Source organism: Choloepus didactylus, chromosome 7, assembly GCF_015220235.1.
Source record: "Choloepus didactylus isolate mChoDid1 chromosome 7, mChoDid1.pri, whole genome shotgun sequence".
In the NCBI taxonomy this organism is placed as follows: domain Eukaryota; kingdom Metazoa; phylum Chordata; class Mammalia; order Pilosa; family Megalonychidae; genus Choloepus; species Choloepus didactylus.
The window spans coordinates 84931636-84958718 of record NC_051313.1 but is presented as its reverse complement, the minus strand read 5'-3'; the positions used below and the strand labels follow the sequence as shown (position 1 = coordinate 84958718).

The 27083-nt window shown below is 35.7% G+C and overlaps 1 protein-coding gene across 4 annotated transcripts in view; it reads left to right on the top strand.

The window, feature by feature from the left end:
* Positions 1 to 27083, top strand: part of ADGRB3 (adhesion G protein-coupled receptor B3) — a 772638-nt gene that overhangs the window by 739937 nt on the left and 5618 nt on the right. For all 4 annotated transcript variants that reach the window (XM_037842636.1, XM_037842635.1, XM_037842634.1 and 1 more), the window contains 3 exons: positions 3041 to 3684; positions 13851 to 13886; positions 23753 to 23857. In XM_037842636.1, the coding sequence (XP_037698564.1) occupies positions 3041 to 3684; positions 13851 to 13886; positions 23753 to 23857 (785 nt within the window). The remainder of the gene's footprint in view (positions 1 to 3040; positions 3685 to 13850; positions 13887 to 23752; positions 23858 to 27083) is intronic.

Below are 27083 nucleotides of genomic sequence, written 5' to 3'. Positions count from 1 at the left end.
ACTTCTGTTCCACCAATTATTGCTGTCAGGTGTAAGACCAGACAATTTAGCCTCTCTGTGCCTCAGTTTCTTCATCTATGGAATATTAGTTGTTGTAAGGATGAAAAGCAATAATTATATCTATATGTGTGTATGTATTGTTGTCATTGTTATATTGTTAGAGGGGACTAGGATAGACTACGCAGCACCGCCTGCTTTAGACCCCGTTGACAGTGTCCCTCACAGTTGTCTACTTGCCTGTGGCTATACCTTGAACAAATGGCTCAAGAGTTTTAAAGGAGACTATGTGTAACACATTTTGGATAGTCCCAGTTGTTGGAAACTGTTCCATTACACTGGGGCAAAATTTACCTCATTCTACCTTTTTAGTAAAACGGTCTTAGTGCTGCCTTCTGTAACAAGTAGATCTTTACATCATCTTAAAGATGACAGTCCTCCAAATATTTGAGAGCAATTAATCTTATATTGCTGAACCAAGTCCTTTTTCTCCAGGTTAAACAAACCATGCTTCATCATTCCTTCCTCCTTGCATCCTCCCCTACCTGGTGCCCCAGCTAGTCTCCAATGTATCAGTAATTTCAAATTATGGTGCCCAAATGCGTACACACTTATCCAGCATTTGTCTGGTTAGTAGAAGTCCAGCATTCACCACAGCTGACTCTTCATTCATATTAATGCTGTCTACATTTGCATCTGATTTCTTAACAGCTGTTATGGCCTAGCTGTCATTGATCTTGTGGTCAACTAAAATCCCTGAGACTTTTCATAGGAGCTGTCAGGGCTTCTCTGAATTTGGAGATGTTTTTAAAGTATTTTATTTAGAATATCATTAAATCTATTAATTTAAAATATATACTCAGTTTTTTCATATATAATTTCTCCTGGCAACCACAATTCATTACTGATCTATTATTTTAAGCGGTTTGGAAAGAACTCTTTTAAACTGAATTATTCCCCTATTTCAAATATTTGATTAATACAAAAAGACACAACCAAATTGTATATTATTGAAAAATAGGTAGAAGTAGATTTGACATAAATTTTAGTGTCCAAAACAAAAAGACCTAACACAATAACTAGAGTATTTCCAAAGATAAAAGATACTAGATGAATGATGACTGTTTTGACACACTTTTTAAAGGCTCTTTGTAATAGGAAAGATACTCATAATATATTTTTCAACCTCTGCTTAATGCATAAAAGTTATGATTCTATTTGAAAATTGGATAATAGCAGGTGAAATACAATATATCTGCAACTTTTTATGAGGGAAAATAAGCCAAATATTTTATAGTTATCTATACCTAATTAAAACTTAAATGGCAGTTGCCCTGTTTGTAGATAGGGTAGCATTAGGAGCACATGCTGAGCAAAACCCCCACAGTGCTATTCTGTGTGCTTTCAATACCAATTTTACCAAGACTATTTGTTCATAATTTTATTTTTGCATACTTCAAAACTGACAGTTGTTCACAGCTAAACAATATTTGAGTCATTCTGTTTCTACTGGTCATAAAACATGGCTTTCTTTTTATGTTGAGGATAAAAAAGAACCCTAAAATATACTTTAATAAAGAATTCTAAACTCTTTTGTTAATCAGTTTGTTCTTGTTTGGTTTGATTTGTGTTTTCATTTTGTTCCCTCTTGTACTATAAGTTATCATGTACTTTTAATTTCTTTTTCTAAATCACTATTTTTCAGGCTTAACATGGAAGGGAAATTTCAGAGCTCATAGATAGTTTTTTGCTTAAATTCAGTTGGCAATTTTAATACCCCCTCAGGGGCATTTGAGCATATGGATTTGTCTTGTTAAAAATTCCTTTTTTTTTCCTACATGGAACTGAAATTATAAATACTTTTGAACCTTGTGTCTACCTGGACCATATGGAAATCAATAGATAAATGCTCACTAATTTTCAACATGCATAATTTTGGGGCGATTTCTGGTGCAGTAGAATGAAGTTCTCATTGACTACCTTTTCCAAGTAGTATTTCTTTTTATTAGAGAAGTTGTGGATTTGCAAGAAAATCATGCATAAAATACAGGGTTCCCATATACAACCCTATTATTAACACCTTGCATTGGTGTGCAACATTTGTTACAATTGATGAAGGCATATTTTTATAATTGAACTATTAACTATAATCCATGGTTTACCTTAGGGTTCACTGTTTTTGTTGTACAGTCCCATGGATTTTTAAAAAAATTTTATTTTAGTAGTATATTTCCCCTTTTAACCACATTCAGATATACAATTCAGTGGTGTTAATTGTGTTCATAATGGTGTGCTACATCACCACCATCCATTACCAAAACATTTCCATCATCCCAAATAGAAGCTCCGTACAATTTAAGCATTAACCCCTGTTCCCTATGCCTAGTAACTATATTCTAGAATCTGACTCGATGAGTTTGCTTCTTCTAATTATTTCTTATCAGTGAGATCATTCAATATTTGTCCTTTTGCTTCTGGCTTATTTCATTCACACATGATGTCTTCCAGGGTTTATCCATATTGTCACATATATCAATCCTTCTTTCCTTTTTATGGCTGAAAAATATTCCATTATGTGTATATCAGAAACTATTTTAATGAATAGATTTTAGAGCACTTTAGGGGAAACGACTCTAAGAAAATGTTAAATTCGAATGAATACATCCATCATATTACAAAAACCCTTTTGAATAGTTTGATGGAGAAATCATCCCTGGTCATCTACTTTCCCCTGAACGTGTGCAGAGTTGTTTAAGGGCAGAGCACTGAGATATTTGAAAGGCCATTAATCAACTTTCAGTTATGTTTTAGCTGTGGGCTACCTGAGACCTGTGAGAACATATCAGATCAATAAAGAGTGATTGAGTCATCTGGGCCTAGTTTCGGGCCATGTACAAACAGATATGTAAATTTTTGAAAGATCAATTTTTTTTATTTAATCAAAAAAATTATTTACTAAGAAGGGAGACAACAGAACACAATAATGAAAAATAATCAGAATGCTTTAGCTTTCTTTTATGAACTTTTATACTCTAATTCACAGTTCTTCATAAGGATATCGGTCCTTGCCGAGCAGCAACGATAACAGGAACGCTCTCCAGGATTTCTCTAAATGATGATGAAGAAGAAAAGGGGACAAATCCTGAAGGGCTGAGCTATTCAACACTGCCCGGAAATGTCATTTCCAAAGTCATCATCCAGCAACCCACAGGTCTGCATATGCCCATGAGTATGAATGAGCTGAGCAATCAATGTTTAAAAAAAGAGAACAGTGAATTGCGGAGAACTGTGTATTTATGTACAGATGATAACTTGAGAGGGGCTGACATGGACATAGTCCATCCTCAGGAGAGAATGATGGAAAGTGACTATATTGTGATGCCCCGAAGTTCTGTAAATACCCAGCCATCAATGAAAGAGGAAAGCAAAATGAATATTGGCATGGAAACCTTGCCACATGAAAGGCTATTGCACTACAAAGTGAATCCTGAATTCAACATGAATCCGCCTGTAATGGACCAGTTCAATATGAACTTAGATCAGCATCTTGCACCCCAAGAACATATGCAGAATTTGCCCTTTGAGCCTCGCACAGCTGTGAAGAATTTCATGGCCTCTGAGTTGGATGATAATGCAGGACTATCAAGAAGTGAAACTGGATCAACAATATCAATGAGTTCCTTAGAGGTGAGCAATAGAAGAATAAACAATTCCTTGGTATTCAAAATAGATCTAGATTGACTCATGTGACACTGGTGTTGGGGGAAAAGATTCACATTAGCTTTTGTAGTTATATACCATATCAGAATTTTTGGCATGTTGGGATTAAGATTCTAAGCATATGGTTTTTCCAGGGGTATATCAGCAACCCTTTAGGTAAGAGCATTCTAAAAATGGAGCCCTCTAAATTAAACAAAAAACGAAATGATCACTCATAATTCTGTCATAATGGGAATCTATTAGGACACTCATTAGAAACAGAACATTTTTTTCCTGATGTTTCTCAGGTCCTTTTGGAGTATAAACTAGTTATTTCATGGCATTATAAATCTTCAGCAAGATCTGGATTTCCTGTGAGGGCTGCTGTTAAAGTAACAAACTTGGAATCTTTCTCAGAGTTCCACTGTTAAACTGATCCTAAATTCTTATTACTTATTACATTTGATGAATATCTTTCAGAGTAAATGTGTTGCTCTTAGCTCTTACAGAATGACAGCCACTACAATTTGGGGGTTTAGATTATGAATTGTTAGGAGGGATGTAAACTGAAGAGGCTGAGTCAGGATCTGAGGTCCAATCACCTTGCTATGGTGCTTCAAATGACTACCAGAAGCTAAAAAAAAATTCTCTCAGCCTTCTTTTCTACCCCGACAGTGGAGTGGCCAATAGCTATCATTCATATTGCATTAGAATTGATCAAGTAAGATCTAAAGAATATAGTCTCTTTCTTTTGATACCAGAAATGTTCTTTTGATATATATCTGGTTACTGATTTATATTTAGACTTTATATCCTTTACCTTGAAATTTTACTCTAAACCCACCTCTAAAATATTGTATATTTCAGTATGCAGTGCAATACATGCACTATTTTACATATATTGCCAGTTTTGATGTAATGAATTATTGTGAAAATCATTATTTAGGAAAGATACAGTAGTTGGTTGCCTATCCTTTCTATCAGAGGTATACTGACAATTATATGTTCCACTGTTCAAAAGTTCCCGGAGACCGTTGTACCTCCCTTCTCACAAAGCCATGCCTGCTACTAAGTCATAATGAAAAGTGATCCTGAGAGTCTAAAGTAACACAGTGAAGGGTGTAATTTTGAGGTTTTTCCCAACTAGATCAAGAAAATTCTAGACCAAAATGGGACTAAAGATAGGATCTAGGATAGATTCCAAAATTCTGGATCAGCATCAAAGAAAATAGGGTTTCTGAGGATAACTAGCAATTAGAACAGTCCCTCAGAACCAAAGCCATAAGGGCAGTGATGCCAAGTTCACTCCAAATTAGACTGAGCATCCATCTGGACAAAAGCATTCAGTCATTCTGAACTGGCAGAATAGCTGCTATTTCCCTAAATGTAACTTGCATATCCAAGAGACAAGCAGATTTACAATAATGACCACATAGGCAAAAACTACATAGTATTTATACAAAATCACAAAAGTTTTTAAAAGGATTTTCAATGAGTGTGCATATAATAACATAACATCATAAGTAATAACGGCCATATGAGAGTTTTCTATATTGAAAGGCTCTTTAAATGTGCTAAAGAGGCTTGAATATAATTGCATTAATATATTTTGATTGTTATAAAAATACCTTATATCTAAAACCCAAAAAACTTACTGGACTTGGTATTGTACAGGTTGTCTGTGTTTGAATAATAGACTGCATTTCCAAGTGCTGCTTTGTTCAATTTTTTCTAACTCTCCATATCCTGATTAAGTTTAAGCATCATTTGTAACTGCAATTCAACCAAAAGATCTGCATTTAAATGACTTAGAGATCACAAGCCTTACATCTTGAAAAGGAAGGAAATTCAGGATTCAGAATGAAATTCCACTTCTTCATTTTCATTCTTTAAAAGTGTTTAATAGTTAATAATTACTTGGGGTGACCATTTTAGGAGACAGCTGAAAGAGAATATATAGAGATGTGGGAATGAATAATAAAAATTAGCATTTATATAGTATCTTTCATTAGTAGATCCTCAAATCACCTTAAAAGTATGAATTAATTAATCTTCACAACACCTCTGTGCAATGGCTAAATTGTTATAATCCTCAAAGTAAAGTCATTTGTTCAAGGTTACAGAGCAAGGACAAGTGCATAGCAAGTCTAGGAATAGAACCTTTCTGTCCTGATCAATTTTATACCATCTAGAAGAGACAACAATGAGCTTGAGTATTTGCATGAAGGTAACTTCAAAGTTCATTTTAACCCTTGACAGACATTTGGGCTTATAGTGTATAAAGAAATGAAATGGATAAAGTCCTTGTCCTTTAGGGCTTACTATCAACAGATTTTCCAAGGGGGAACTGTGAATCAAGAAGATAAAGTCCATGGTTTGGCATTCTCTTTGAGCAGATGGTTGCATTGTCAAGTGGAGTTGTCAACTGCCAGAATGTATCTGTAGAGTTAACCAGTGGGGAAGATGATATTCTGACAATAATAGAGAAGCAGAAAGATGACTGGAGTAGCTACATGGAGAGTTGGAATCAACAGTGGCCAGGAGGTATCTTGAGTCTAAGAAGATAATGTGAAGATTAAAGTGGGTGAAAGGAGTGTTTGGCATGAGGCTTAAGCAATAGGACAATTTGAGTCTTCTCTCCCTCTGAGTGGAAAAGGAGGTTAGAGTCACAGGAGCATCTAGCCTGAGAAGCAGAGGTAGCAGAGGATGGCCAGGTGCCTCATAATCCTTTCAAGGGTATAATATAAAGATTCATATTAGTTCAGGAAGTTGCCTATAGAGGAGTGTGGGCTTTCACAAATTGCCAAGGTGGAAAGTAATAGAGAGAAGAAAGAGAAGAGGATGAAAGCTACCAGTTGTCAGATAGAATATGGTAAAAGTCAGGAAAGTCAACGGTTGAGGGATAGGGAAGGGGAGCCCAGGAGAATTGAGTGGGTGAGTGGGTAGAAGTATTTATTCAAATAGGCAGGAGGCAGCAAAGAAAGAGGGAGGCTTCCCAACCCCAAGGCAATAATGCAGCAAAGGCCACAGTCTCCAGGGAAGTTTGTTCAGTTAACCCCCAATTTGGGTGTAAAAAACATATCCAGATTTTCTCCTTGACTGACATGACCTCGTTTCTTTCTTTCCTATAATGTGCTATCTTCCCATTCCCATAATGGACTGATAAAGCAATTCTGAAGTTTTCAAATTCAGAGTTTCCATAAGTATAAGATAATTACAATATTAATATGGTAGAATTTTCACAGCAATGACTCTAGATCAAAATGTCTTCTAACCGCTTTTCTTAAGGTTAAAAAGCATGAAGTTGTCACAGGCCCTTAAGCCATTCAACTTTAAATAATGAACAAAATGTATTGAGTGTATGGCAAGTCTATAGAGAAACAAAACAAACACTGGGTCCTATGGAGCAAGAAGGGAAAAAAATGGGCATAGTTCTCAAACCATTGAGGACTATGAAATCTAGTTTAAATCTTAAGTCGTGGTTATTTATTCTTCATTTATTGAAAAATCATTAGGTATGTCTTTGTAGGAGAATAGATCAGTATTTGTTTTGAATCATTGAAACACTGGTAATTATTCAAGAGCGTGTAACAGTTACATCCACTTAGTAAGCATTTTCTCATTCAAGTCTTCCCAAACTTGTGTGCAAGCCCTGGACCTGTTGGCACGTGCCCCATTCTTCGCCCTTTTTCCTGTTCCATCAGGGTTGATTCTGGCAGGCATAATTACCCAGGTTTCTGTATTACTGGCTTCTGGCTGAAGCATTGGTGGGAGATTGCAGGGTGGGAAGAAGAAAGACGCCAGGATATTTCTTCCTCATCCTTTCTGCTTTGGGCAGCATCATGTATCTCTTTAGCTGCAGCTCCTGTAGAGCTCCATCACGGACTGGAGCCTCTAGGCTTGGGTTACCTGACCATCTCCCTCTGTCCCTCCAGCCTAGGGGAGAATAGTAGCTTCCTCTCCTGCTAATTCCTGGGTTATTTCAAGATCCCTAAGTGGTTACTCTGCTCCTCTATCACTGGAATTATTGTGGGAAAAATTTCTAAAATGTAAATATATTGCTTTATAATTTTCCTGACAAATCTCGCCTTGTTTATTTCATATTAATTAAAAATGCCTTAACTAATCAAAGTTAGACATAAGATTACAGAATTATTTTATGAAAATAAGAAAGGTTTGTTACTCCAGCTTTTCTAAGTATATACTTAACCTATCTATCTCGAAACGTGCTCAGATTAATCTCAGTTTGTAGATGGGTAGAAAGGAGCACCATTCTAGGCTAAATTTTTATGTACCTGTTTTCCTCTGGATATGAATTTTAGAGCTCTCAGAGTAATGGTTTTTAAAGGTAAAACATTTTAGCTGTAATGTCACATCATAGCTGCCTCCTTTACAACTGTTGTGAGGATCAAATTAAATAATGAATGTGAAAACACTTTGAAAATTTTAAGGAGCACTTGAGAGGTAAGGTTGTGTTATTATTATTTTATTATCGTTATGCCTTCAATTACTGTGAAGAAGTTTGAATGCTGTGCTAAATTAGTACTTTGGATATTAGACAAAATGTTATGGCCCCATTTGGGAACTGGGAGACTTTGTCACTAACGGAAACCATTATGGAACAGACCCCATTGTGCACAAACAACTTTTTGTGTTTTTAATATTTTTCTCATATAGCTCTGCTGAAATGAAGGCTTGCCCTTCCTTACTGTTTTGCTTTTGTTCCTGAATTGGGGACTTTTGTCTTTTATACAGGCATACAAACAAAATTAGCTCAAAGAAAAGTCATTTTTAAAAAATTAATTATTCTCAGATTTCATTTCCACAGATATTTTGCATGTATTTGGTATCAAAGCTTTCTCTTTCTGAGTGGATTTATCGCTTTCCCAGCAACAGAAACTTTTAATGGCATCTCATTGCCATTCATTAGTCAGTGGAATTTATTCCTCATTGTGAATCTTCTGGTGTCTTGTCCAGCTTAATTTGCAGTGACACAAACAATGAAGTATTCCCTTTGAGAAATTATTCATCATTCTACAAGATTTATACATGGAGAGATGCCTCTATGCATACACTATCTGTTCTTCTGAATAGTTTCTTACCATCATGTATTTTCTTACTCTTATAACATTCTAAAGAATTTCTCCCTTCTGTTGTGCATTCCTGTAAATGGTCTTGATCCCCTTGGCTGCCAATTGATCCTTCTTTGTGGTTCTGTTTGTGTGCCGCATCCACCTGCTTATACAAATTCTCCCATAGTGTTCTTGTGAAACAACAAAAAAAACAAAAACAAAAATTCTCATTCTTTGGGATTTGGTTGGCTGTCTGTTGCAGCTCATTTAGTCATCCATTAGTAATTTTGTGAATGTCCACTATTGTGCCAGGCCCTTTGCTAGATGCTGGTGATATAAAAGTGAGCGAGACAGACATGGTTCCTGATTGTGGAGAATAAACTCTATGGGAGAGTTAGAAAACACACACTCACACACACACAAACACAATCTAATACAGTTTGTTATAGTGGATAATAACCATGGAAGATGAAAGACAGAATTCTTTAGATAAAGTGGTCTTGGATTCTTTTGAAGTGATGTATAGCTGCTAGGAAGTAAAATTTGAGGAAAACATGGCTAGTAAAGTGCTGGGGTGAGGGGATATTTCAGGCAAAAGAAACTGCAAATGCAGAGGTCCTCAGGTATGAAGGAGCTTGGCACATTCTCATATGATCAGAATACCTGTGTAGCAAGGGGGAGAATTCCTAAGATGAAACTGAATAAGAAAAAAGAGACTGGATTTAGCAGGCTTTGTACAAATATGGAAGCAAATAATGACTTGTAAACAGAAGACTGTCGAAATCATTTCTCATCATCCTTTCCTTCCTCCCTCCCTCCCTTCCTTCCTTCCTTCCTTCCTTCCTTCCATTATGGATTAAGGAATTTTGAGAGAGAAAAAATTAGGCAAGCAGTAGAAGGAGAGAGGGTGGGGCAGAAAACTCAAAGATGGTTGGGAAGCTACTCAAGTAATCCAGTGACTGGAAATGGAAAAGAGTGGATGGATTAAGACATTTTTTGGAAGTAGAACAGATATTTGCTGTTGGATTTGGTGTACAAAATAAGGGATAGGGTGGTAACAAGGGTAGCTCCTGAGTTTCTGACTTACCAACTAGATATCTAACATTTTCTATGATGGGAACAACATGTGGAAAAAAAAAATGTGTATGGGATTTAACAAATGGTATTTAAAACCATAGTAGTGAATTTTGTCATCCAGTAGAGAATATGAAAAGTAAGAGGACTCAGGAACACAGCATCTAGAGGTCAGGGAGATGAGAAAGAGTTAACAAAGGAGTCTTGAGAAGTTGTTGCAGCAAAGTAAGAGGAAAGCCAGATGAGTGTGGCCTCACAAATAAATAAAAAATCAGTAAATAAATAAACAAACCTAAAGAAAAGGCTGAGAGATGGTGAGCATTTTCAATAACGAGGAGTGATTAACTTTCAAAAGCTGCTGAGAGTTCAATAAGATGAGGACAGACAACTGACCTTGGAATTTGACCAGATATAGATCATTAGTGACCTTGACAAGAAGAATTTTAATGGAGTGTTGAGGACAGAATACATGTTTGGGTGAGTTCTAAATGGGAAATTAGAAAGAGGAAACAGGATAGAAAGAAACATCACCTATGGTACCATTTAAAGGATTATTTGTATCAAGTTGTTTGGGAAATTGGAGATATATGGATAGAGGGGTTTAATATCTCACAAAGTATTTCAGCCTCACCCTGGTTTATTTTAAATTTATAGATAGCATTTTTGTATTATCAACTTACTAGAAACATTGTTATGACTTGATCATTTTTCTTAGTTGATTCTCAGTTTTTAAACATACAACCATTATTTATAACCACATTCATACCTTACAATAGCATTCCAGAGAGTTTCAGAAGGACATGTTAATAAACATGTAACTCAATCAGGGTTTCAATAAATTTTGATGCTTTGAAAGAATTTCCAGTAATGCTGCCTGTTTACCAAGGGTGGAAACAGACAAAAACTGAACAGAATCAAGCATTCTGGTTCTTCCCTTCGCACTACCAATTCCTCAGAGCTAGATACTTCTTGAAGATAAACTAGAGTTTGCATTGGATAGTCACATCATGTGGGTGAAATCTGTTTGTTATTGTAACACTCTTCAGAAATTGTCCTATATTACAGTGTCTTTAAAGTTATCTTACTCAGCACAGATTATTGTATATTGAAATCAGGTATTCTCTCAAATGAGTATCATATTGATACTCCTTCCCTCTTTTAAAATACAATTGATAAACCTAATCTATTTGACCTTGGTTTATGCTTAAAAAGCATCTCAGTCCCACTGCAGTCGTCCTTTGACTGGCTAGGTCATCTAATGTTTTTCTTGTGGAATTCTAGTAACAATCAGCAAAATATCACAGGCATCTTGGCTGTAAAATATTGCTACTTGTACCACTGAGCAAATAGCAAGATGTAGCAGAGAAAACACTGGGTGTGAAGTCACAAGACCTAAGTTTAGATGCCAACTCAAGTGCTTGCTAACTAGGTGATGCAGACAAGTTATTTTAACTCCACTGGTTCTCAGTTTTCTTCAATCATAAAATACTGATAATAAATAATATTCCCCCAACCATACCACAGAGCAGCAAGCATTTCTAATGTGAAAGTACTTTAAAAACCATCAAAAGTTTAGAACACTTGGTCAGTATCATAGGGACATGAATAGTATTACACAGATATTTACCTCCCTTGGACTCTGGTTTCTGATACATTTTTTCCCACTCTCCAATTGTTAAATCTTTCCTGCGTTGCTTCTTAGCCCCCATCTTTAGGCTTTTTTGATGAAAATCTGTTTGCTTCAATCATTCATTCCTTTCTCTAATCCTTCAAGGCTGCCATTTCTGCTGAACCCTTATTTTAGAATTTAATTTTAATGAAGTTAAATAGAAGACAGAGAGAGCTATTTGTAGGATTGTATCCACTTTCTTTTCCATATTTCACATTGACCTAGGTGACGTCTGCTCTCAGAAGCACAATCTATCTCTGGTGTTGTGTGTTCCCATATTTTACTGTTCCCAAGATAAGGCACCTTTCACAACACGTATATATCAACATTTCCAGTTCTTAACACAGCTTTGAATTCAGAAATAAACAGGACAACATTGCTGTTATGACCTTTGGCAACAAGAGAACCTCTTAACAGATGCAGCAGAAGGGCTTCTTATTCTTCTATTTAGCAGAACCTTTTGCATGAGATTCCGCCATCTAATTTTCAAATGGGGTGCAGAGCTCATGACTAATGTTCTGTAATAATTGCTTAAAACTAAATGTTTCCATGCTTGAATTTTGCTGTATTAGGAAAGAATTTTGCTTAACATATACTTACAAAAATGTCCTGCTGAGTCACAGTGCCTGAAAGGCGAAACATCCAAGAAGCGGAATGGAAACAGTGACATTTAGTCTAACATATTGCAGCAAAGTGTGGTGCAGTATGTTGGAGCCTGATTTTTATACAGCAAAGATAGATAAAAAATAGATAACAATAGCAGTGGGGACACAGGAAAGAGGGCTGGTTTAAATGTCTTCCCACACAGGGTTTTTCCTCTAGGATGTCTCTAGGGCTGCAATAGGTCGATGTTGGAGCAAAACAAGACTAACGTGCTTAGTTTCTAATTAATAGAGCAGTCTCCTTCTCAGCTCTCTCCTTGATTGTATTTCAAGACCAGACTCTAAATCTTAACCAGCTCCACCAAAATATAATTATTTCAGAACTTTTACTTCAATTACTTTTTTTTTCTTTTAAAGAAGACCTTTCTTTTTGTACATCACGTAATATATGGGGAGTTGATTAATTACAGGGAGGCTCTGCTTTTGTAATGACAACTTTAACTCTAACTGCCGAAATGTAGTCATATCTTTCAGTAAAAAACATTATTGCCTTTCTTTCTCTCCTCATATTCAGCAGGTACAATAGCATCTCCCACCTATCTTCGTTGTGATTCCATGTTAGATTATTCCAGTTATGATTATAGATACTGGAATGGGAGAAGAGGAAAAATCAAACAGAAGAAATTTGTCTAAGGTTTACATATTCTTTTCCAACTGCCCATGTATTACTTGTTTTTAATATGTGTTAATTCTCTACACTCCCCGCCCCACCCCACACACACACAGCACAAAAACCAAAATAAGAAAGAAAAGTTTTGTTCTCTAAAATGTGGAGGGCTCTTTCCACATTTTCCAGACATCTCCCTCTAAACCTAAACCATGCTAAGAACCCAATGATTTTGTGGAGCAGATACTAAGAATACCTCCCCAACACCAATATTATGAAAATCATATCATTGATATGCGATTACATCAATTTCATTTTAATCATTTTTCCTGAGTTTATTAGACCTGCTGCTTAATTATTTTATTTTATGAATACATGATTATCTATAACTGGATTTAGAAACTGTGTACAAAGCTGTAGCCATAGAGGAAACAAGAGATTTTTACATCTACACTACATTTTGCTGGGATGTGGAATATTTCTTATTTGTTTTACTGAATTTAGAATACTTTAGTTCCTAAGGGCTAGCAATTAAAAGGGCTTTTCTGTCATGGAAGACTATAAAATACTGAGAAATTTACAGGTATTTGTAAATTATATAAAATTTTGGAACTTAGAGGGCCAGACAGAATTTGGTAGAAGAGAATGTTAAAGGTTGATGGGTGGGAGGTCTTGAAGTGGCTAGATTATTCCTATGCAACGTGCAATCCTCCATTTCCATAGTTTTGCTTTAGTAGTGGACCTAAAGTATCCTTCAAGCTTGAAAATTTTGTGTTAATTTTCATAGAAAAATCTTTCCTCACTTAGAAATTAGAGTTAAGAGGTCGAGATGAGAAATATTTTGTATTTTTATATTCTTCAATTTTAAAGGAAGAACAAAGTGAAAAAATGGAATAATGAATAATGTGAATGGGAAATTTTGAAATCATAAAAATTTTCACATACTCTTAATGAAGGAAATATGTGTAACACAGAGGCAGGATTATCTTTATTGAAAATGATGAAAATGTTTGAATGACTAAATATTACTTTATTGATTTTTCTTTTTCCTTTTAAAAAACATCTTGCAGAGAAGAAAATCACGATATTCAGACCTTGACTTTGAGGTAAGTTTCTATGAATTATTTTATAGTCTTAAATATTTGAATTCAAAATTAATATATAATTATGTAAACATATTGCTCTGTGCATAACTACATGTAGACAAAAGTTTTAAAGTTCGAATTGCTTTAACTATGCTAATTGAGATTTTTCTGGACAAGTAGGAATCTATTTTATAAACACTAAGACAAGTGAACAATTTATGGTGGGGGTTGAACTTGGCCCATTCAGTTTGTGGGGAGGTAGGAATGTTGAGTTCCTGACTTGTCATATTTAAAATAATTATCTCGGTTTTACTTTAGTGGCATCTATTAATGGAGGCAACTAACTGAGGAATCCTGTGAGGATGCTTTGTCTGGTTAGCTCAGCTTTCTCTGGGACTTAGTTGCCTTGTTTCCTGATTCCTCTCATTTAGGTTCTCTGTGGTACATCTAGATTCCTTTTTCCAATAGCAAGTGTTGGTTCAGTGTGCTCCTGTGTTTAGTAAATGTCTTTTTAAAAATATAAACAAGATGAAGATTTTCATTTTCCAATTTACATTGAAATTATATTGGTGCTATAATATTGATGCCGGAAATTACTGAAATGATGCCATTTGAGCAGCTTATGCTAAACACAAAATTAATGATGTTTGAGCATCACATAAAATGTACTTATGCATCCTGATAATTGGATATGATTCATAGCCTGCTGACATAATTGGATATCATATACTATAAATTTCTCTAGCATGTTTGTACCCTTGTGATGCTTACATAGAACTCAAGACTCTTAGATGATAGTCTTAAAAGTACAGGAACCTCCCAGAACATAGAAACTCATAATTGAATCATTTTATTTGTGTAGATGAATGTTGTAGCTTGCCAATGTACACCATGAATCAAAAGTGAGACTTTTTTGTTTTTTTATATATACTGTAGTAGTGATCAAGCTGTGGTTTTACCCTGAAAAGGGTCCAAAGAGAATTGATTTTATTCATTGATATTTCAGACTCCAAGATACAAATGAATGATAAAGAATCTGGACTCAATGATTACACAGCAAGTTTTAATAAGGATGCAGCCTTAATTGTAGCAACCTGGCATGAGATAAAAATTTCATTATATCCTAACTTTTAGCATAAAAATATCAAGACTATAAATTCTAAGAGAAAATATTCATTAATTTTCACTTTTAGATTCTTTAGTAACTTTTTGGTGGCCATTTAGATTTTTTTTTTTCTATGAATTCTTCAGGTAGCGAAAAACAGGGTGGGGGGGGGGTGCCACACTATATGTTTTTGTTGTCCTGAAAGCAGTAAGTTGTTCCATTAATACAAAGGAAAGAAGGTGGGAATTGACCCACCAGGCATCCGTGGCAAAATTTAGTAAAAACCTAGAACTAAAATTAAGCCTTAGTGCAGCCAACCAAAGTTATGTAATCACAAGCACTGAAAAGATTTCTAATCATACTGTGTCATTTGGAGCATTAGACAACTGTTCTTTTTTTGTATATTCTCTATGGCAACTGGTAGCAAGTTTCCTTCAGCTGATACTTCTCATGTTTACTATTCCACACATACAACCACAGTATTATCAAAACGTTTTCTGGTAATGAAAAGGAGTTGCACATAAGAAACCTGAACATTTTCTGTAGCTCTGTAATTGCTATAGTTATTGTGCGATTGTTATAGGTGTCAGAATTGAGGATGGAGGAAATTTTTAGAAAGTGCTACTCCCCTTCATCTCATGTGCAACTGCATTTCTGAGGCAGATATCTCATGAGTTGCTTCCAGAAAAATTATTGCCAGATATAAATGCCAGTGAATTTTAATACAATCCAGTTGCACTCTGTGAATGGTCCTTGAGGAAGAATCAGTCTGGATTATTGTCTAGCTTTCTGGCGCATGCACGCATACACACACACACACGCGCACACACACACACACACACACACACACACTCCAAACCCCTTCAACTTGGTCATTTCACCACTGACAAACTTTGTCTCTTAGACTCCTGAAAGCATCTTCTCTTCAGGCTTTAAGCCTCAACACCTCACAGAGTCTGTATATGATAGTATTCCGGCAATTCATATATCTTTAGAAACCTTGTGCTTAGTTAACATTATACCTGGGAAACAGCCCCATGTAGGCAATTCCAGGACAATATTGCATTCCTGAAACAAGTAGAGCAAATGTTCTACTGGTCATGAAGTGGAGAAACACAACTTTTTTCTTTCTAGAAAGCACCATAGTGATATTCCTATATTCTGTGACCAGATCCCTTACTGAATTTGTATCCTCAGCTTCAACCAAAGATCCTGGTAAGCAGGAAGTGTTCAATAATTTTTTTGTTGAATGAATGATAAAATATTGAATTATTTTTTAATCCAGTTTACTTTAACAAAGTTATTGAACACTTTATCTAAATTGGGACAGAGACTAATATAGAAAAATGGACAACTGTGGAAGTGATACTTCAAAGATATATACATCAAGGAGGTGGAAATTCAAAAAGGAGGAAAAGACATGGTGGTTAGCAAATGTATGGCATGTTGAAGAAACAGGAAGCAAGTCACACTTCATTGAAACATGAGGTCTATGAAAGAAAAGAAGGGACAGTATAGGTAATTTAGAAACCCAGGGCAAAGAGTTTTACCTAATTTGTTACTAAAAGTTGCTAAAGGTTTTCTGTTGCATTTGTTTGTTTTAGTGACGAACAATTTACTCTGGGATTTAGAAAGATGAATTTGGCAGTAATAGAAAGGATTGATTGTGGGAGGATGAAAGAGGAAGGTGGAATACTAATTAGGAGGTGGCTAGTCTAGGAATGAAGTAATAAGGATCCACTTCTTGGAGGTGGTAGGGAAAGAAAGGGACACAAAGGACATTGCAAAGGGACCTATAGTATTTGGCTTGTAACGGAACATAGGGTGAAAGTGTAGGAGAGCAAAGAAAGATGACTGAAATTCTGAGCCTGAGTTTCTAGTAGTGCCATTAACAGAACCAGGGAAATAAAGGTGACATTGATCAGGATGAGTTCCATTTTAATACTTTGTGGAATTCAGTTACTTAATATGATGTTATATCAGAAATATTAGGCAGGTAGTTTAAACTGTCCATTTGGGTTGAGGAGAAAGCTCAAGGAATTCCTAGGAAAGCAATCACAGACATCCATTCTGAAACTGTAAAAGATAATATTATCCATTCCATTAAAAAACATGTGGATGGAGTGGTATTTAGTTTTTATCTTCTCTTTGGAAAACATGGGGATAAATCTTGTCATATTCTTCCACAGTGTTTTAGTTTCCTGGCTGCTAAAAATAAATATCATGCAGTGGGTTGACTTAACATCAGGAATTTATTGGCTCACAGTTTCAGAGACTAGAAGGCTTACTTCCTCCAGGGATTGGTACCTTCTGGTTGGCTGGCAATAACTGGGGTTCCTAGGCTTTTCTGTCATATGGCAATGCCAGGGTGGCATCTTCTCCTTTCTCTTCTGGGTTCTGTTGACTTCAAGCTTCTTGAATCTCCGGTGACTCCTCTCTCTGTATCCAGTTTACTTTGCTTATAAGGACTTCAGCAATATTGGATTAAGGCCCACCCTCATTCAATTTGGGCACAGTTTAATAATATCTTCAAAGGTCCTATTTATTAATGGGTTCACGCCCACGAGACCAGGGGTTGGGATCTGAACATGCCTTTTGTGAGGGACGTGATTCAGTCTCCAGCACCTAAGAACAATGTAGCCTCTTAAGAATGTTTCTTTGAAGTTCTTGATGAGCCCCCACACATCCATTAAACCCATTTTTCTCAGAGGTGTACATGTATAGGCAGGGGTGATGGTGGGCAGAGGACACAAGAAAACAGAATAGCATAATCATGGTCCCTCTGCCTGGGGGCTTGACAGTTTGTTGCAAGATTTGGGGGAGTATAATCAATTAATATAAAATGTTATTTTATATTTTATATTACTATAAACACAGCTAAATTATGACATAAAAGATAAATGTTTTTATTAATTTCTAAATATAAATCATAAGACATCAAAGAAATGTCTCACTCATTATAGGCCCCTTCCTGCTTAGTTCCCAGACCCCAGCAGTAAGTGCAATGAGGGCACTTTCAGAGGAAAAGTTTGAGCAACCCAGCCTTAAGGCTATATCCATTTTTTCTATATTACCAAATTTAAACTGCTGCAAAATTATATATTTGCAGCCCAGTATATTCTTGAATGACATGACAAAATAAAAATATATACCTCATTCAGTTTTCTCAGACCCATTTTCTAATTTCCTTTAAGCCCTGGGTATATGTTTATTTAACAAGAAACATATTTGAAACATGAATAAACAACTGTAATGTCATACAACCTTCTTGGGGGCTATGTGTCTGTCTTATGGACACAGTGGGACTCTGACCAAGAGAAGGTACTTAAATCATTCCTCTCCCACAGTACGTCTTTAAGAATTTAAGTTAATTCCTGTAGTGTGCATTGCTTTCTTAACATGAAATTTGACACTGACTTCAGACTAGTATTCAGCAGCTCACTCTGGAGAGAGAACTCCTATGCAAAGCAGTAAAGAAAGAGAAAATGACCAGTTTTATCCCAGTGGAAGTGTAGGTGTACAAAATCCTAAAGCTGGAAAAGGTAATTCAGGCAGACTGGTTTCTAATTCTTTATCAACACATCTACACTTTATAGTCAGAAGATCCCCCAACTTTCTCTAACAATTTCTCTGTTTCTGAAAGTCTGCATGTGTAAAGAAAACGCAACTCTGTGGTTCATATATACTGTTGAACTTAGAAGTCAAAAACTTCCAAAGAGTTAGGGAACAGTTGTTCCAAGCCCATCCATAGGCCTTTTATAAGCCAGTTGTATGGAAAAGAAGACAGCACAATAGAATCAGAAGGAGGGCAGGGTTGTAAAGGAGATGGGCAAATTAAGAAGCACACCAATCTGGGGTTTTAAAATGAACCTTCCTTCCAGTGGGGAGAACTCTTGTGTAGGAGGGAAATCTTTTTACATTTATGATGTCCTTCCATGTTGTAGGCACTTCCCTTGGCCTATATACATATGTCATTTCATTCATTTATTCCAGTAAACATTTATTGAGCATCTGCCAAATGGCAAGCAGAATGCTAGATGTTGGGGATACAAAAACAAGTATGTCCCTACCAACAAGGTATCCAGAGACAAGATTTGGAGACCAGCCCCTTAAAAGATAATTTTAGTATTATGGGATAGTTGCAGATCAATATCCAGAGTTTATGGGCTCAATTCTGAAGGCATCTTCTCCTGGTTTGTTCCATCTCTTTTTCCATTTGACTAGGTAGTAATCACTTTGAGTCGTCTAAAGGAAGAGCTTTCCTGAATCTGGGGATCCAATACCTTGATTTATGGGATATATCTAAGATCAAAGCATGCAAAGAGAATTGACTTGAGTTCAGAAAAAAATTCCAGGTGGCTCATCATTTGTATGAGTTGGGGAACCTCACTTAACCTCCTTGAGCTTCAGTTTCCCAGTCAGTAAAGTGGAGATAATGAAGATAATGGTTCCTACCTCCCATGGTTATTGTGAGGGTTAAGAAAGATAATAATGGCTATCATTTCTGAAGTGGTTCTTACCTGCTGTATATCCCTTTTTAAGTCTTCAAAACAATCCAGCAAGTTAAATTGATTACTGCAACTGGGGCTAACAGGAGATTGGATTTTGTGCCTCAGGCCATACAACGTGTAAGTGATGGAACTGAGATCAAACCCAAGTTGGTCCAGATCCAGAGCTCTTAGATTTGATGTGCTCCCTTTATGTAAAGTGTCTAGGATAGTACCTGGAATGCAATAGATTCTCAAGATGTACAGGTTTTTTGCATCCTTGTTTTTCTTAAAAATATCTAAAATATTACAAAAGTGCTTCACAACTTGTCACTTTTTCTCGAATATCAACAATTTAAGGGTTGCAAAGCCTGTCTCCCATGAGTTACAGTGAAAGACAAGGGTCATATTTTGAAATAAGCCATACAGGAGAGCATATATCTGTGCAAATTGATGATCCTTTCAGGTAGAGGGTTCATGCACAGCTTAAAAAATATTTTGGATGATATTAATCTGAATGGAAGAGAATATTTCCAAGCATTTATCTTTATTGTAAAAATGCCTATAATATTTGACAGACATTATAACCAAAGGAACCTCAATTTTATAGAGATTGCATATCAGAATATGACTTAGTTTTCTTTGTAATAGAAAATCCACAGGAGTTAAGTGTTTTATCATCTTGACAAGACTTCAGAAAACTGAGTTCTAAATTCGGTTTTCACAGGAGTCAATTTCTTCTAGAAACAGAATGTTAAAATCACAAAAGAATAAAAAATATAAACCCAAGTGTCAATAAAGATACATAAAAAGCCATTGAAATGAACCAATAGGGTTTATTAGCATGAAACTTCTAAGTAGATAGTTAAAAACCATGAAATGAATTAGTTCAACAAATTAATAATTACCAATACAAGTAAATAAATAAGGAGAAACCCTTATACCATTTGTGAAAATTGAAACTTCAGCTAGGTTTTTATCCCAGAACATTGCTGGGTTAGAAACTCTCCAGTGCTTGCTGTGATGTTGCTTTTTGGTCAATGGAAACTTCCCCATAGTAAAGGCTAGAAGAAGTACTTGAGTCTAGGAAGAAGAAGGAATCATATGTGGAAAATCAAACTGAGCCCATGAGAACTATGGGGGCTGTCAGTTGGCAGCTCTAATGTGGTACTTCTGCCAGAACCACCAGGCCATCATTACTATGGTGATTTTTGGCTATGGCAAGGTGGCAATTTCAAATTAGAATGATTATCTGGCATGAGGATGTATTTGTAATTAATATTTCTAGGTGGAAAGGGCCCTCAATTTCAACATCCAGTTTTTTCATCTGTTTCCATTTCCATTTCAGAGTCATTGAGATTTATTATTCAGAATAGCTTTCATGAACCAATGTATAACTTTGCAAAATGTGTTTTGGTTATATAATATTGGTGTACACCATAACTTTATATTAATTTGTATATTTTTTAGTATGTCCTAGCAATCCAACTCCTCAAAATAGAATCAAATTAGTTCAGTATCAGGTGCTGCCCATTCACTCAGAATATGGTTATAAAAATTCCAATCACTAAAGTATCCTCTTTCCTGTGGGGTATGGGTGAGATTTGGTTTTCTTCATTGAACATCCTTTATCTAATAGAGATATTTTGTTGCAAGAAACACAAAGTGGCTTTGACTAACAAAAGAGATCTTTGTTGGAAGAATATAAATAATTTACCTCTTGGGCAGAGAATGGTAGGGACCTTGATTGACATGGGAAACAACAGCTCCCCAAAGCAAACTTTGGATCTTCTGTGTGATGAAGGGCAAATGGAGACTGCATAGACAACAGCAACAGATACCCACCTCAAACAAGTGAGTTGTGTCAATGATATCAGCTTTCTTAGAAGAAAATAAGTTTCTTGTCTTTGTAAAGGAAAGTTCTCATTAAGGAGAGGAGATTCAGGTATAGGATTGAAAATTGAACTAGAAATTGTCTGTATTCTAGAATATGGAAGAAAGAAAAACAGGATCAGGGGAATAACTGATTTGAAAATTTTCAACTCAAATATGAAAGTGTAAAAATTGAGGGCTCTACCTCACTTGGACTTATCTTAGCAAATTCTATTACTTCCTCTCATGGGAGCACTATTTGTTTTCCTTATCACAGTTATAATTTAACATTTATTTGCATTATTATGGGATTAATTCCTCTGTCCTTCATTAGATCTCAAGCTACAAGAAGGCAGGGACTCTATCAGAATTTGTGCAACTTTGTCACCCCAGCATCTAGCACAATATGTGGTGTTCATAAATTTGTATTAAATGACAGAATGAAATACCCCTAAAGAAATATCAGTGGTGTGACTTGACTCCTGGTACACCCCAGAAGAAAATCACTGTATGCGTTACTATGAAAAAATGCATCTATGAAAGATGCCTTACCATAAAAAACACTATTTGTGGGTTAGAGCCAGAGTCAGTATTCTAACTATTTTATATGTTTAAAATTATCCCTTGTGACACAAGTCCATATTTTAACTGGTATTTTAGGACCTGGTCCCATATGGGAATAGTTGTTTCTCCAAGGATAGAATGCACTGCATTATGTCAGCCAGCTACATGGTCCTCATCCCTCCATTGAGTTACTTAGGCAAATCCTCCCTCTCATAAATCTCCATCAACCATCACTATTCAAATTATGTTTGCCTGGTGTTTCTCTGTAAATCCTGCAAATCTGTTTCCTGTACTCTCCCCAAAACTGATGGGAAGTTAATCACCCTATAATTGCTTGCTATGTTTCATGTCTATCATGAGTAATGCTGCTACATTCTAGTCCTCAGACACCTGATCTTTCAATAGCCAACTCATAGAACTAAGAGGAAGAGCAAAGATTGAAGTAATTTGATTATGCAAGACATTAAATGGCAGTTTTGGCTCATATAAAAGTAGGTTAAATGAAATAGAAGAAATTAGCTAAACAGATTATTGCCTAGACACAGATTCATCGAACATAGGAAATTAAAATTAGCAGAGAAAAGAATAAGGCTTTGCTAATACGCTAAAGATCAAATTTGCATTTCTCTTCTGCCCCCCCCCTTTTTTTCTCAAAGAGGTATTCACCTCCAGTGTCTTTTTAGAAGAAAATTAAGCATTACAGATCTTCCTCCAAAGATACATTTCTTTTTCAAAACAAATCGTTACATTTAAAAATATTTGGTAATTGAAAAAATGGATGAAACATTCAAATGATAGTTTAGGCATGTATAGCATATTCCTCTACAGTCCATATGAACAAACAGAGACTTCTGAAGCATATGCTTAAAAATACTATAAAATCTTACACAAGCATGAAGCTACAATCTTGGAGAATAACCAAAATACTGATTTTTTAATCTTTAAAAATTAAAATTGAGAAAGATGTTTTCTACTTTAAAATAACACTTGTAAATCCAAGATACTTATCATCTAATTCTTCTTGTTAAGTGCTATTTTAAATGTTCTGTAATAGAAAAATATTCGGCCCATGATACTTACCAGAGGTCATTTTTATTTATGACTCTGTTGTTGCATTACAACAGAGTTGGGAGTAAAGGGTTTAACCAGGAATGAAGAGCACTAATATATTTGTATCTGTGATTTTAGAGGCTCATCAACCATACAATTTATGCTCAGTACCCTAATTGTTAAGATTCTGTACCATCTAGTAAACAAATATATGAAACCTATGGGTCATATTTTCCTTCTGTGGAGCTCAATCATTATTCACATGGAAAGTGCAAGGTTTTAGATCACATATATATTTCAGACACTTTAGTGCTTTGAATCAGCCTTAATGGCAGAGTCCGGGATTTTGCTCCCCCTTTAGTACAGCCAGCTAGGATTTTAGTGTTTATAGAAATAAAATATAAAGAAGTAATATTTCCCATGATGAACATTGAGGAACTCTGGTGCTTTACAAGTCCGAATTTTTAAACCATTTTTTTTATATTGCAACAATTTTGTAAAACATTTTTAACTTTTGAATGATGAAAATCTTACACAGGGATGACTGCTACATTTTTAATGCATCCACAAGAGAAAACTATTTTTTTGGGTAATCTTGTAAGTCAAAGAAAAAGCCAATTCTTCATCTCCAAGAAGTGTTGAATATGAGACTAGGATTTGGTGCAACTCATTTGCATTTGTGGCATCTTCTGGGACCTTCTGGTTCCTGCCAAACTTGATTTCTCTTATTAGTAAAGTGAAAATATTAAATCTATTTTTTAATGCATAAATCAAATTAGGAGTGAAAACCATCCTGTTCTCTTTTGCAGAAGGTCATGCATACAAGGAAGAGGCATATGGAACTGTTTCAGGAACTAAATCAGAAATTTCAGACTTTGGACAGATTTCGGGATATACCAAATACAAGCAGTATGGTGAGTGTGTTTTGCTTTGTTAGTGCCTGGCGCCACACTAGGTGGTGTGTGAGTTACTGGGTGTTATCCCTGCCCTCCAGGAGCCTGTAATCATCTTGGTAACTCAAGACTAGCACACATAGAAAAAATAATAAACCCCACAAAATGTATTTTGGAATGGCTATTAAGAGACATAGATTAGAAATGTTAGTATCTTTAAGCATTTTCCTTCATACTTCAAATGTCCACATTTATATGCTTTAATTAGAAGTAGTTACATATCAAAACTGCATTGGCTTCATCTGGCCATTTTAACATCAAAGTTAAAATTCAGTTAATTCAAATATCCAGATAGTTTTTATTAAATTATAAAATTAGCTTTAATTTCCCTATGCTTACTTTTATGGCATTTTAAGGCCACAAAATGTAATTATTTTCTATATATGAAGTTGTTACCTGAAACCAGAGTAGGTTTTTGTCTCCAGGAGAATTGTTCATTTTGTGTCGAGAGTTTAGGAACACACGTGTAAACCTCAATTTCCCCCTCCTAATTTGAGCACATGGAACAGTCATTGAAATGCTTCTTTTGATCCTCACAATACTTTCCAAAGCAGGAAGGGAACATCACATGTTACGGAGCTGAGGCTCAGCTTAAAGACGTGGGTCTGGGACAGTCTCTGACTCCGAATCTAGTGCTCTTTCTTTGCCTCATTCACTTCGTAGCCCTTGGATGGTCCTCCTCCTCCTCCCACCTTCTAGAGCACCGATGTGCACACACACACATGTGGACACACACACATACACACACTCACACACACAGTGCTCCATAGTGCATGACCAAGACTAGCAATTCTTCCATACGTGTTTTACAAATCTTAGCCTAGCTTCCTGATTAATAATAGCCTATGAAGAGGAAGAGTTTGTGTATCTTTGTGTGTCTCTTTTATTCCTCTCAGTACTAGTACAGTGCTGCTGGTTGATTTTATTGTCTGTGACAGTTCAACCAGTGTTTGTTAAATGAAGATTATAAGAAATACTATGCACTTTAACTTCAATTGGTCTCTAAATAGTTCATGTATATATGAGTCTATTTTCTTCCTTGAAGCAGAGATCACATGTGTTATTTGTATCACCAACACAATACTAGGCATACAGAAGATGCTTCACACATAATGAGTAATTCTTTCCCATCTACTACTACTAATATTTTTATCAATTTCTACCTAACAGGCAAATGAGAATTACACCATTGTGATTAGACCCAAACACATTAGCAACTCATTTTGGGATATTGAAAGCTAACGTTGAAATAAATTGAAGAAACTACATTTATTTAAAAAAAAGGGGGGGGGGGTATGTTTACAAATCAGAAAGGTTTATGTAACAGATTCAGCTGGCTGGCTGCTATAATATGATTGTAATTTCCCCTGTTTTACAGCCTGGGTATGAAATCATTAATGGTACAAGTATCTGTATCTCAGTGTCCTGACAACCAAAATAGTCTACTAATTACACCACATCTCTGCAGCAGCATGTCTTTCTAGAAGAGATTTGTAAATATTTACCACTGGGGAGGAGAGAGTTGTAATTGCTACTTGACTTGTCCTAAGTATATGAGAACAAAAAAAACAAAACAAAACAAAACAAAAAACCCAGAAATTCCTTATTCAATATTGATTAATAATGAACATGTGAGTTCATCATCCTTAATTCAATCACATAATTTGTAGTAGCATATTGCTAATGAAAAATTGCAAAATTGGATGGAGAAAGATATTTTCAAAAGGATAAAAAATCTTCAAAGTGTTTTCCCTTTTTTTAACTGGCTGCTAAATCACAACACCTGTGTAGTACTGCAAATGACGGTAATTATGTAGAACAGAATTTCTGGAATTGAAGGAAAACCAAAAGACCATTTAGTCCATTACCCTGCATCTAGGCAGGAAAACATTTGTTGCACTGTAAAAGTAAAGGCACTGTTTAATGATATCCAGAGAGAGAGAACTCTATTACTTTAAGTGTACATCACAAACCATTCCTAGTTAAGACCTCTTTCCCCCAAACAGCTTGCTATTTTTGAATAAATTCATTCCCTTTTGCTTTGTCTCCAATATATTGGTAGGTGGAAGAAGAAAGGAAAGAAGGGAGGGAGAGAAGGAAGAACAAAAGGAAAAGAAAAAAGGAGAAAACTGGACAAAGGGAGAGAGGGATTTATGTACCAGAGAACAGCTAGTCTGTTCCTGGACCACGCAATTATGGAAACACCAGGCAGCCCTGCCATATCTGGGAAGACTCTGAATTCTCATATTTAGCTAACATTTCATCTGAACATTCTATTTCTGTTGATGCAAGCTTAAGATCTTAGTAGCATTTTTGGAAGCCTTATAACATGTTGGCTTATATTGAATTTATAATTTATTAGACTTTTATCACACATGCTTCTCTTTAGCTGTATTTTCTCTATTCTATACTTGAGTTCAAAAAATAAACACACAAAAACAGCTGCACAAATTCAGAAATTTGTATTAACTTTTTATCTTAAGATTCAGGCCTCCAATGAAGCCTTTCCTGGCCTCTGTAGCTCTCACTGCTATAATGAAACGTTTGGGTCCTTCCACATTTATCATTCATTTGGATCATTGGAAAATGTTATGCTTTTCTACAAGAGAGTCCTGCAGGCTCCCTTCGTGTCACACCCAGCCAGATAAGAAGATCATTAGATTGTGGGCACCATCCAGTAACCACCAGCTACTCCCACTCACTGCTGTTCCTGCTCCCACTCTGATTGCTGGGTACAGTAGTTCTTCAGCACTTAAGAAGCTGGAGCCTCTGCCCAAAAGGGTACTCACACATTTGTGAATGATGGCAAGAACCATAGTTTATTTGAGAGGGCCATGGAATGCCAGAGAAGATGAACAAGAAAGCCAACCTTATTTGAATTAATTTATTACTGCTAATAGAATATCTCAGAAATTCAGTCATTTATTGATTGAATAATCCTCTTTGGAATCAAAATCTAAGATATTCTGACAATTTTCAGTTGGCCATTTAAGTTCATGTATCCATGGAACTTGATCTTAGAAATATAAAAGGAAAATTCCACTTATCCCAAACATATGGGAGCCTCTATTTTCAAGCACATGAACTAATCTTTTACATGACTTGAATGCTTTTAGGGTTGAATTACTTGAACTTTCAAACTAAGGATTCCCAGAAAGCTCCTTTAGACACAGCCCTTGTCTCAGAT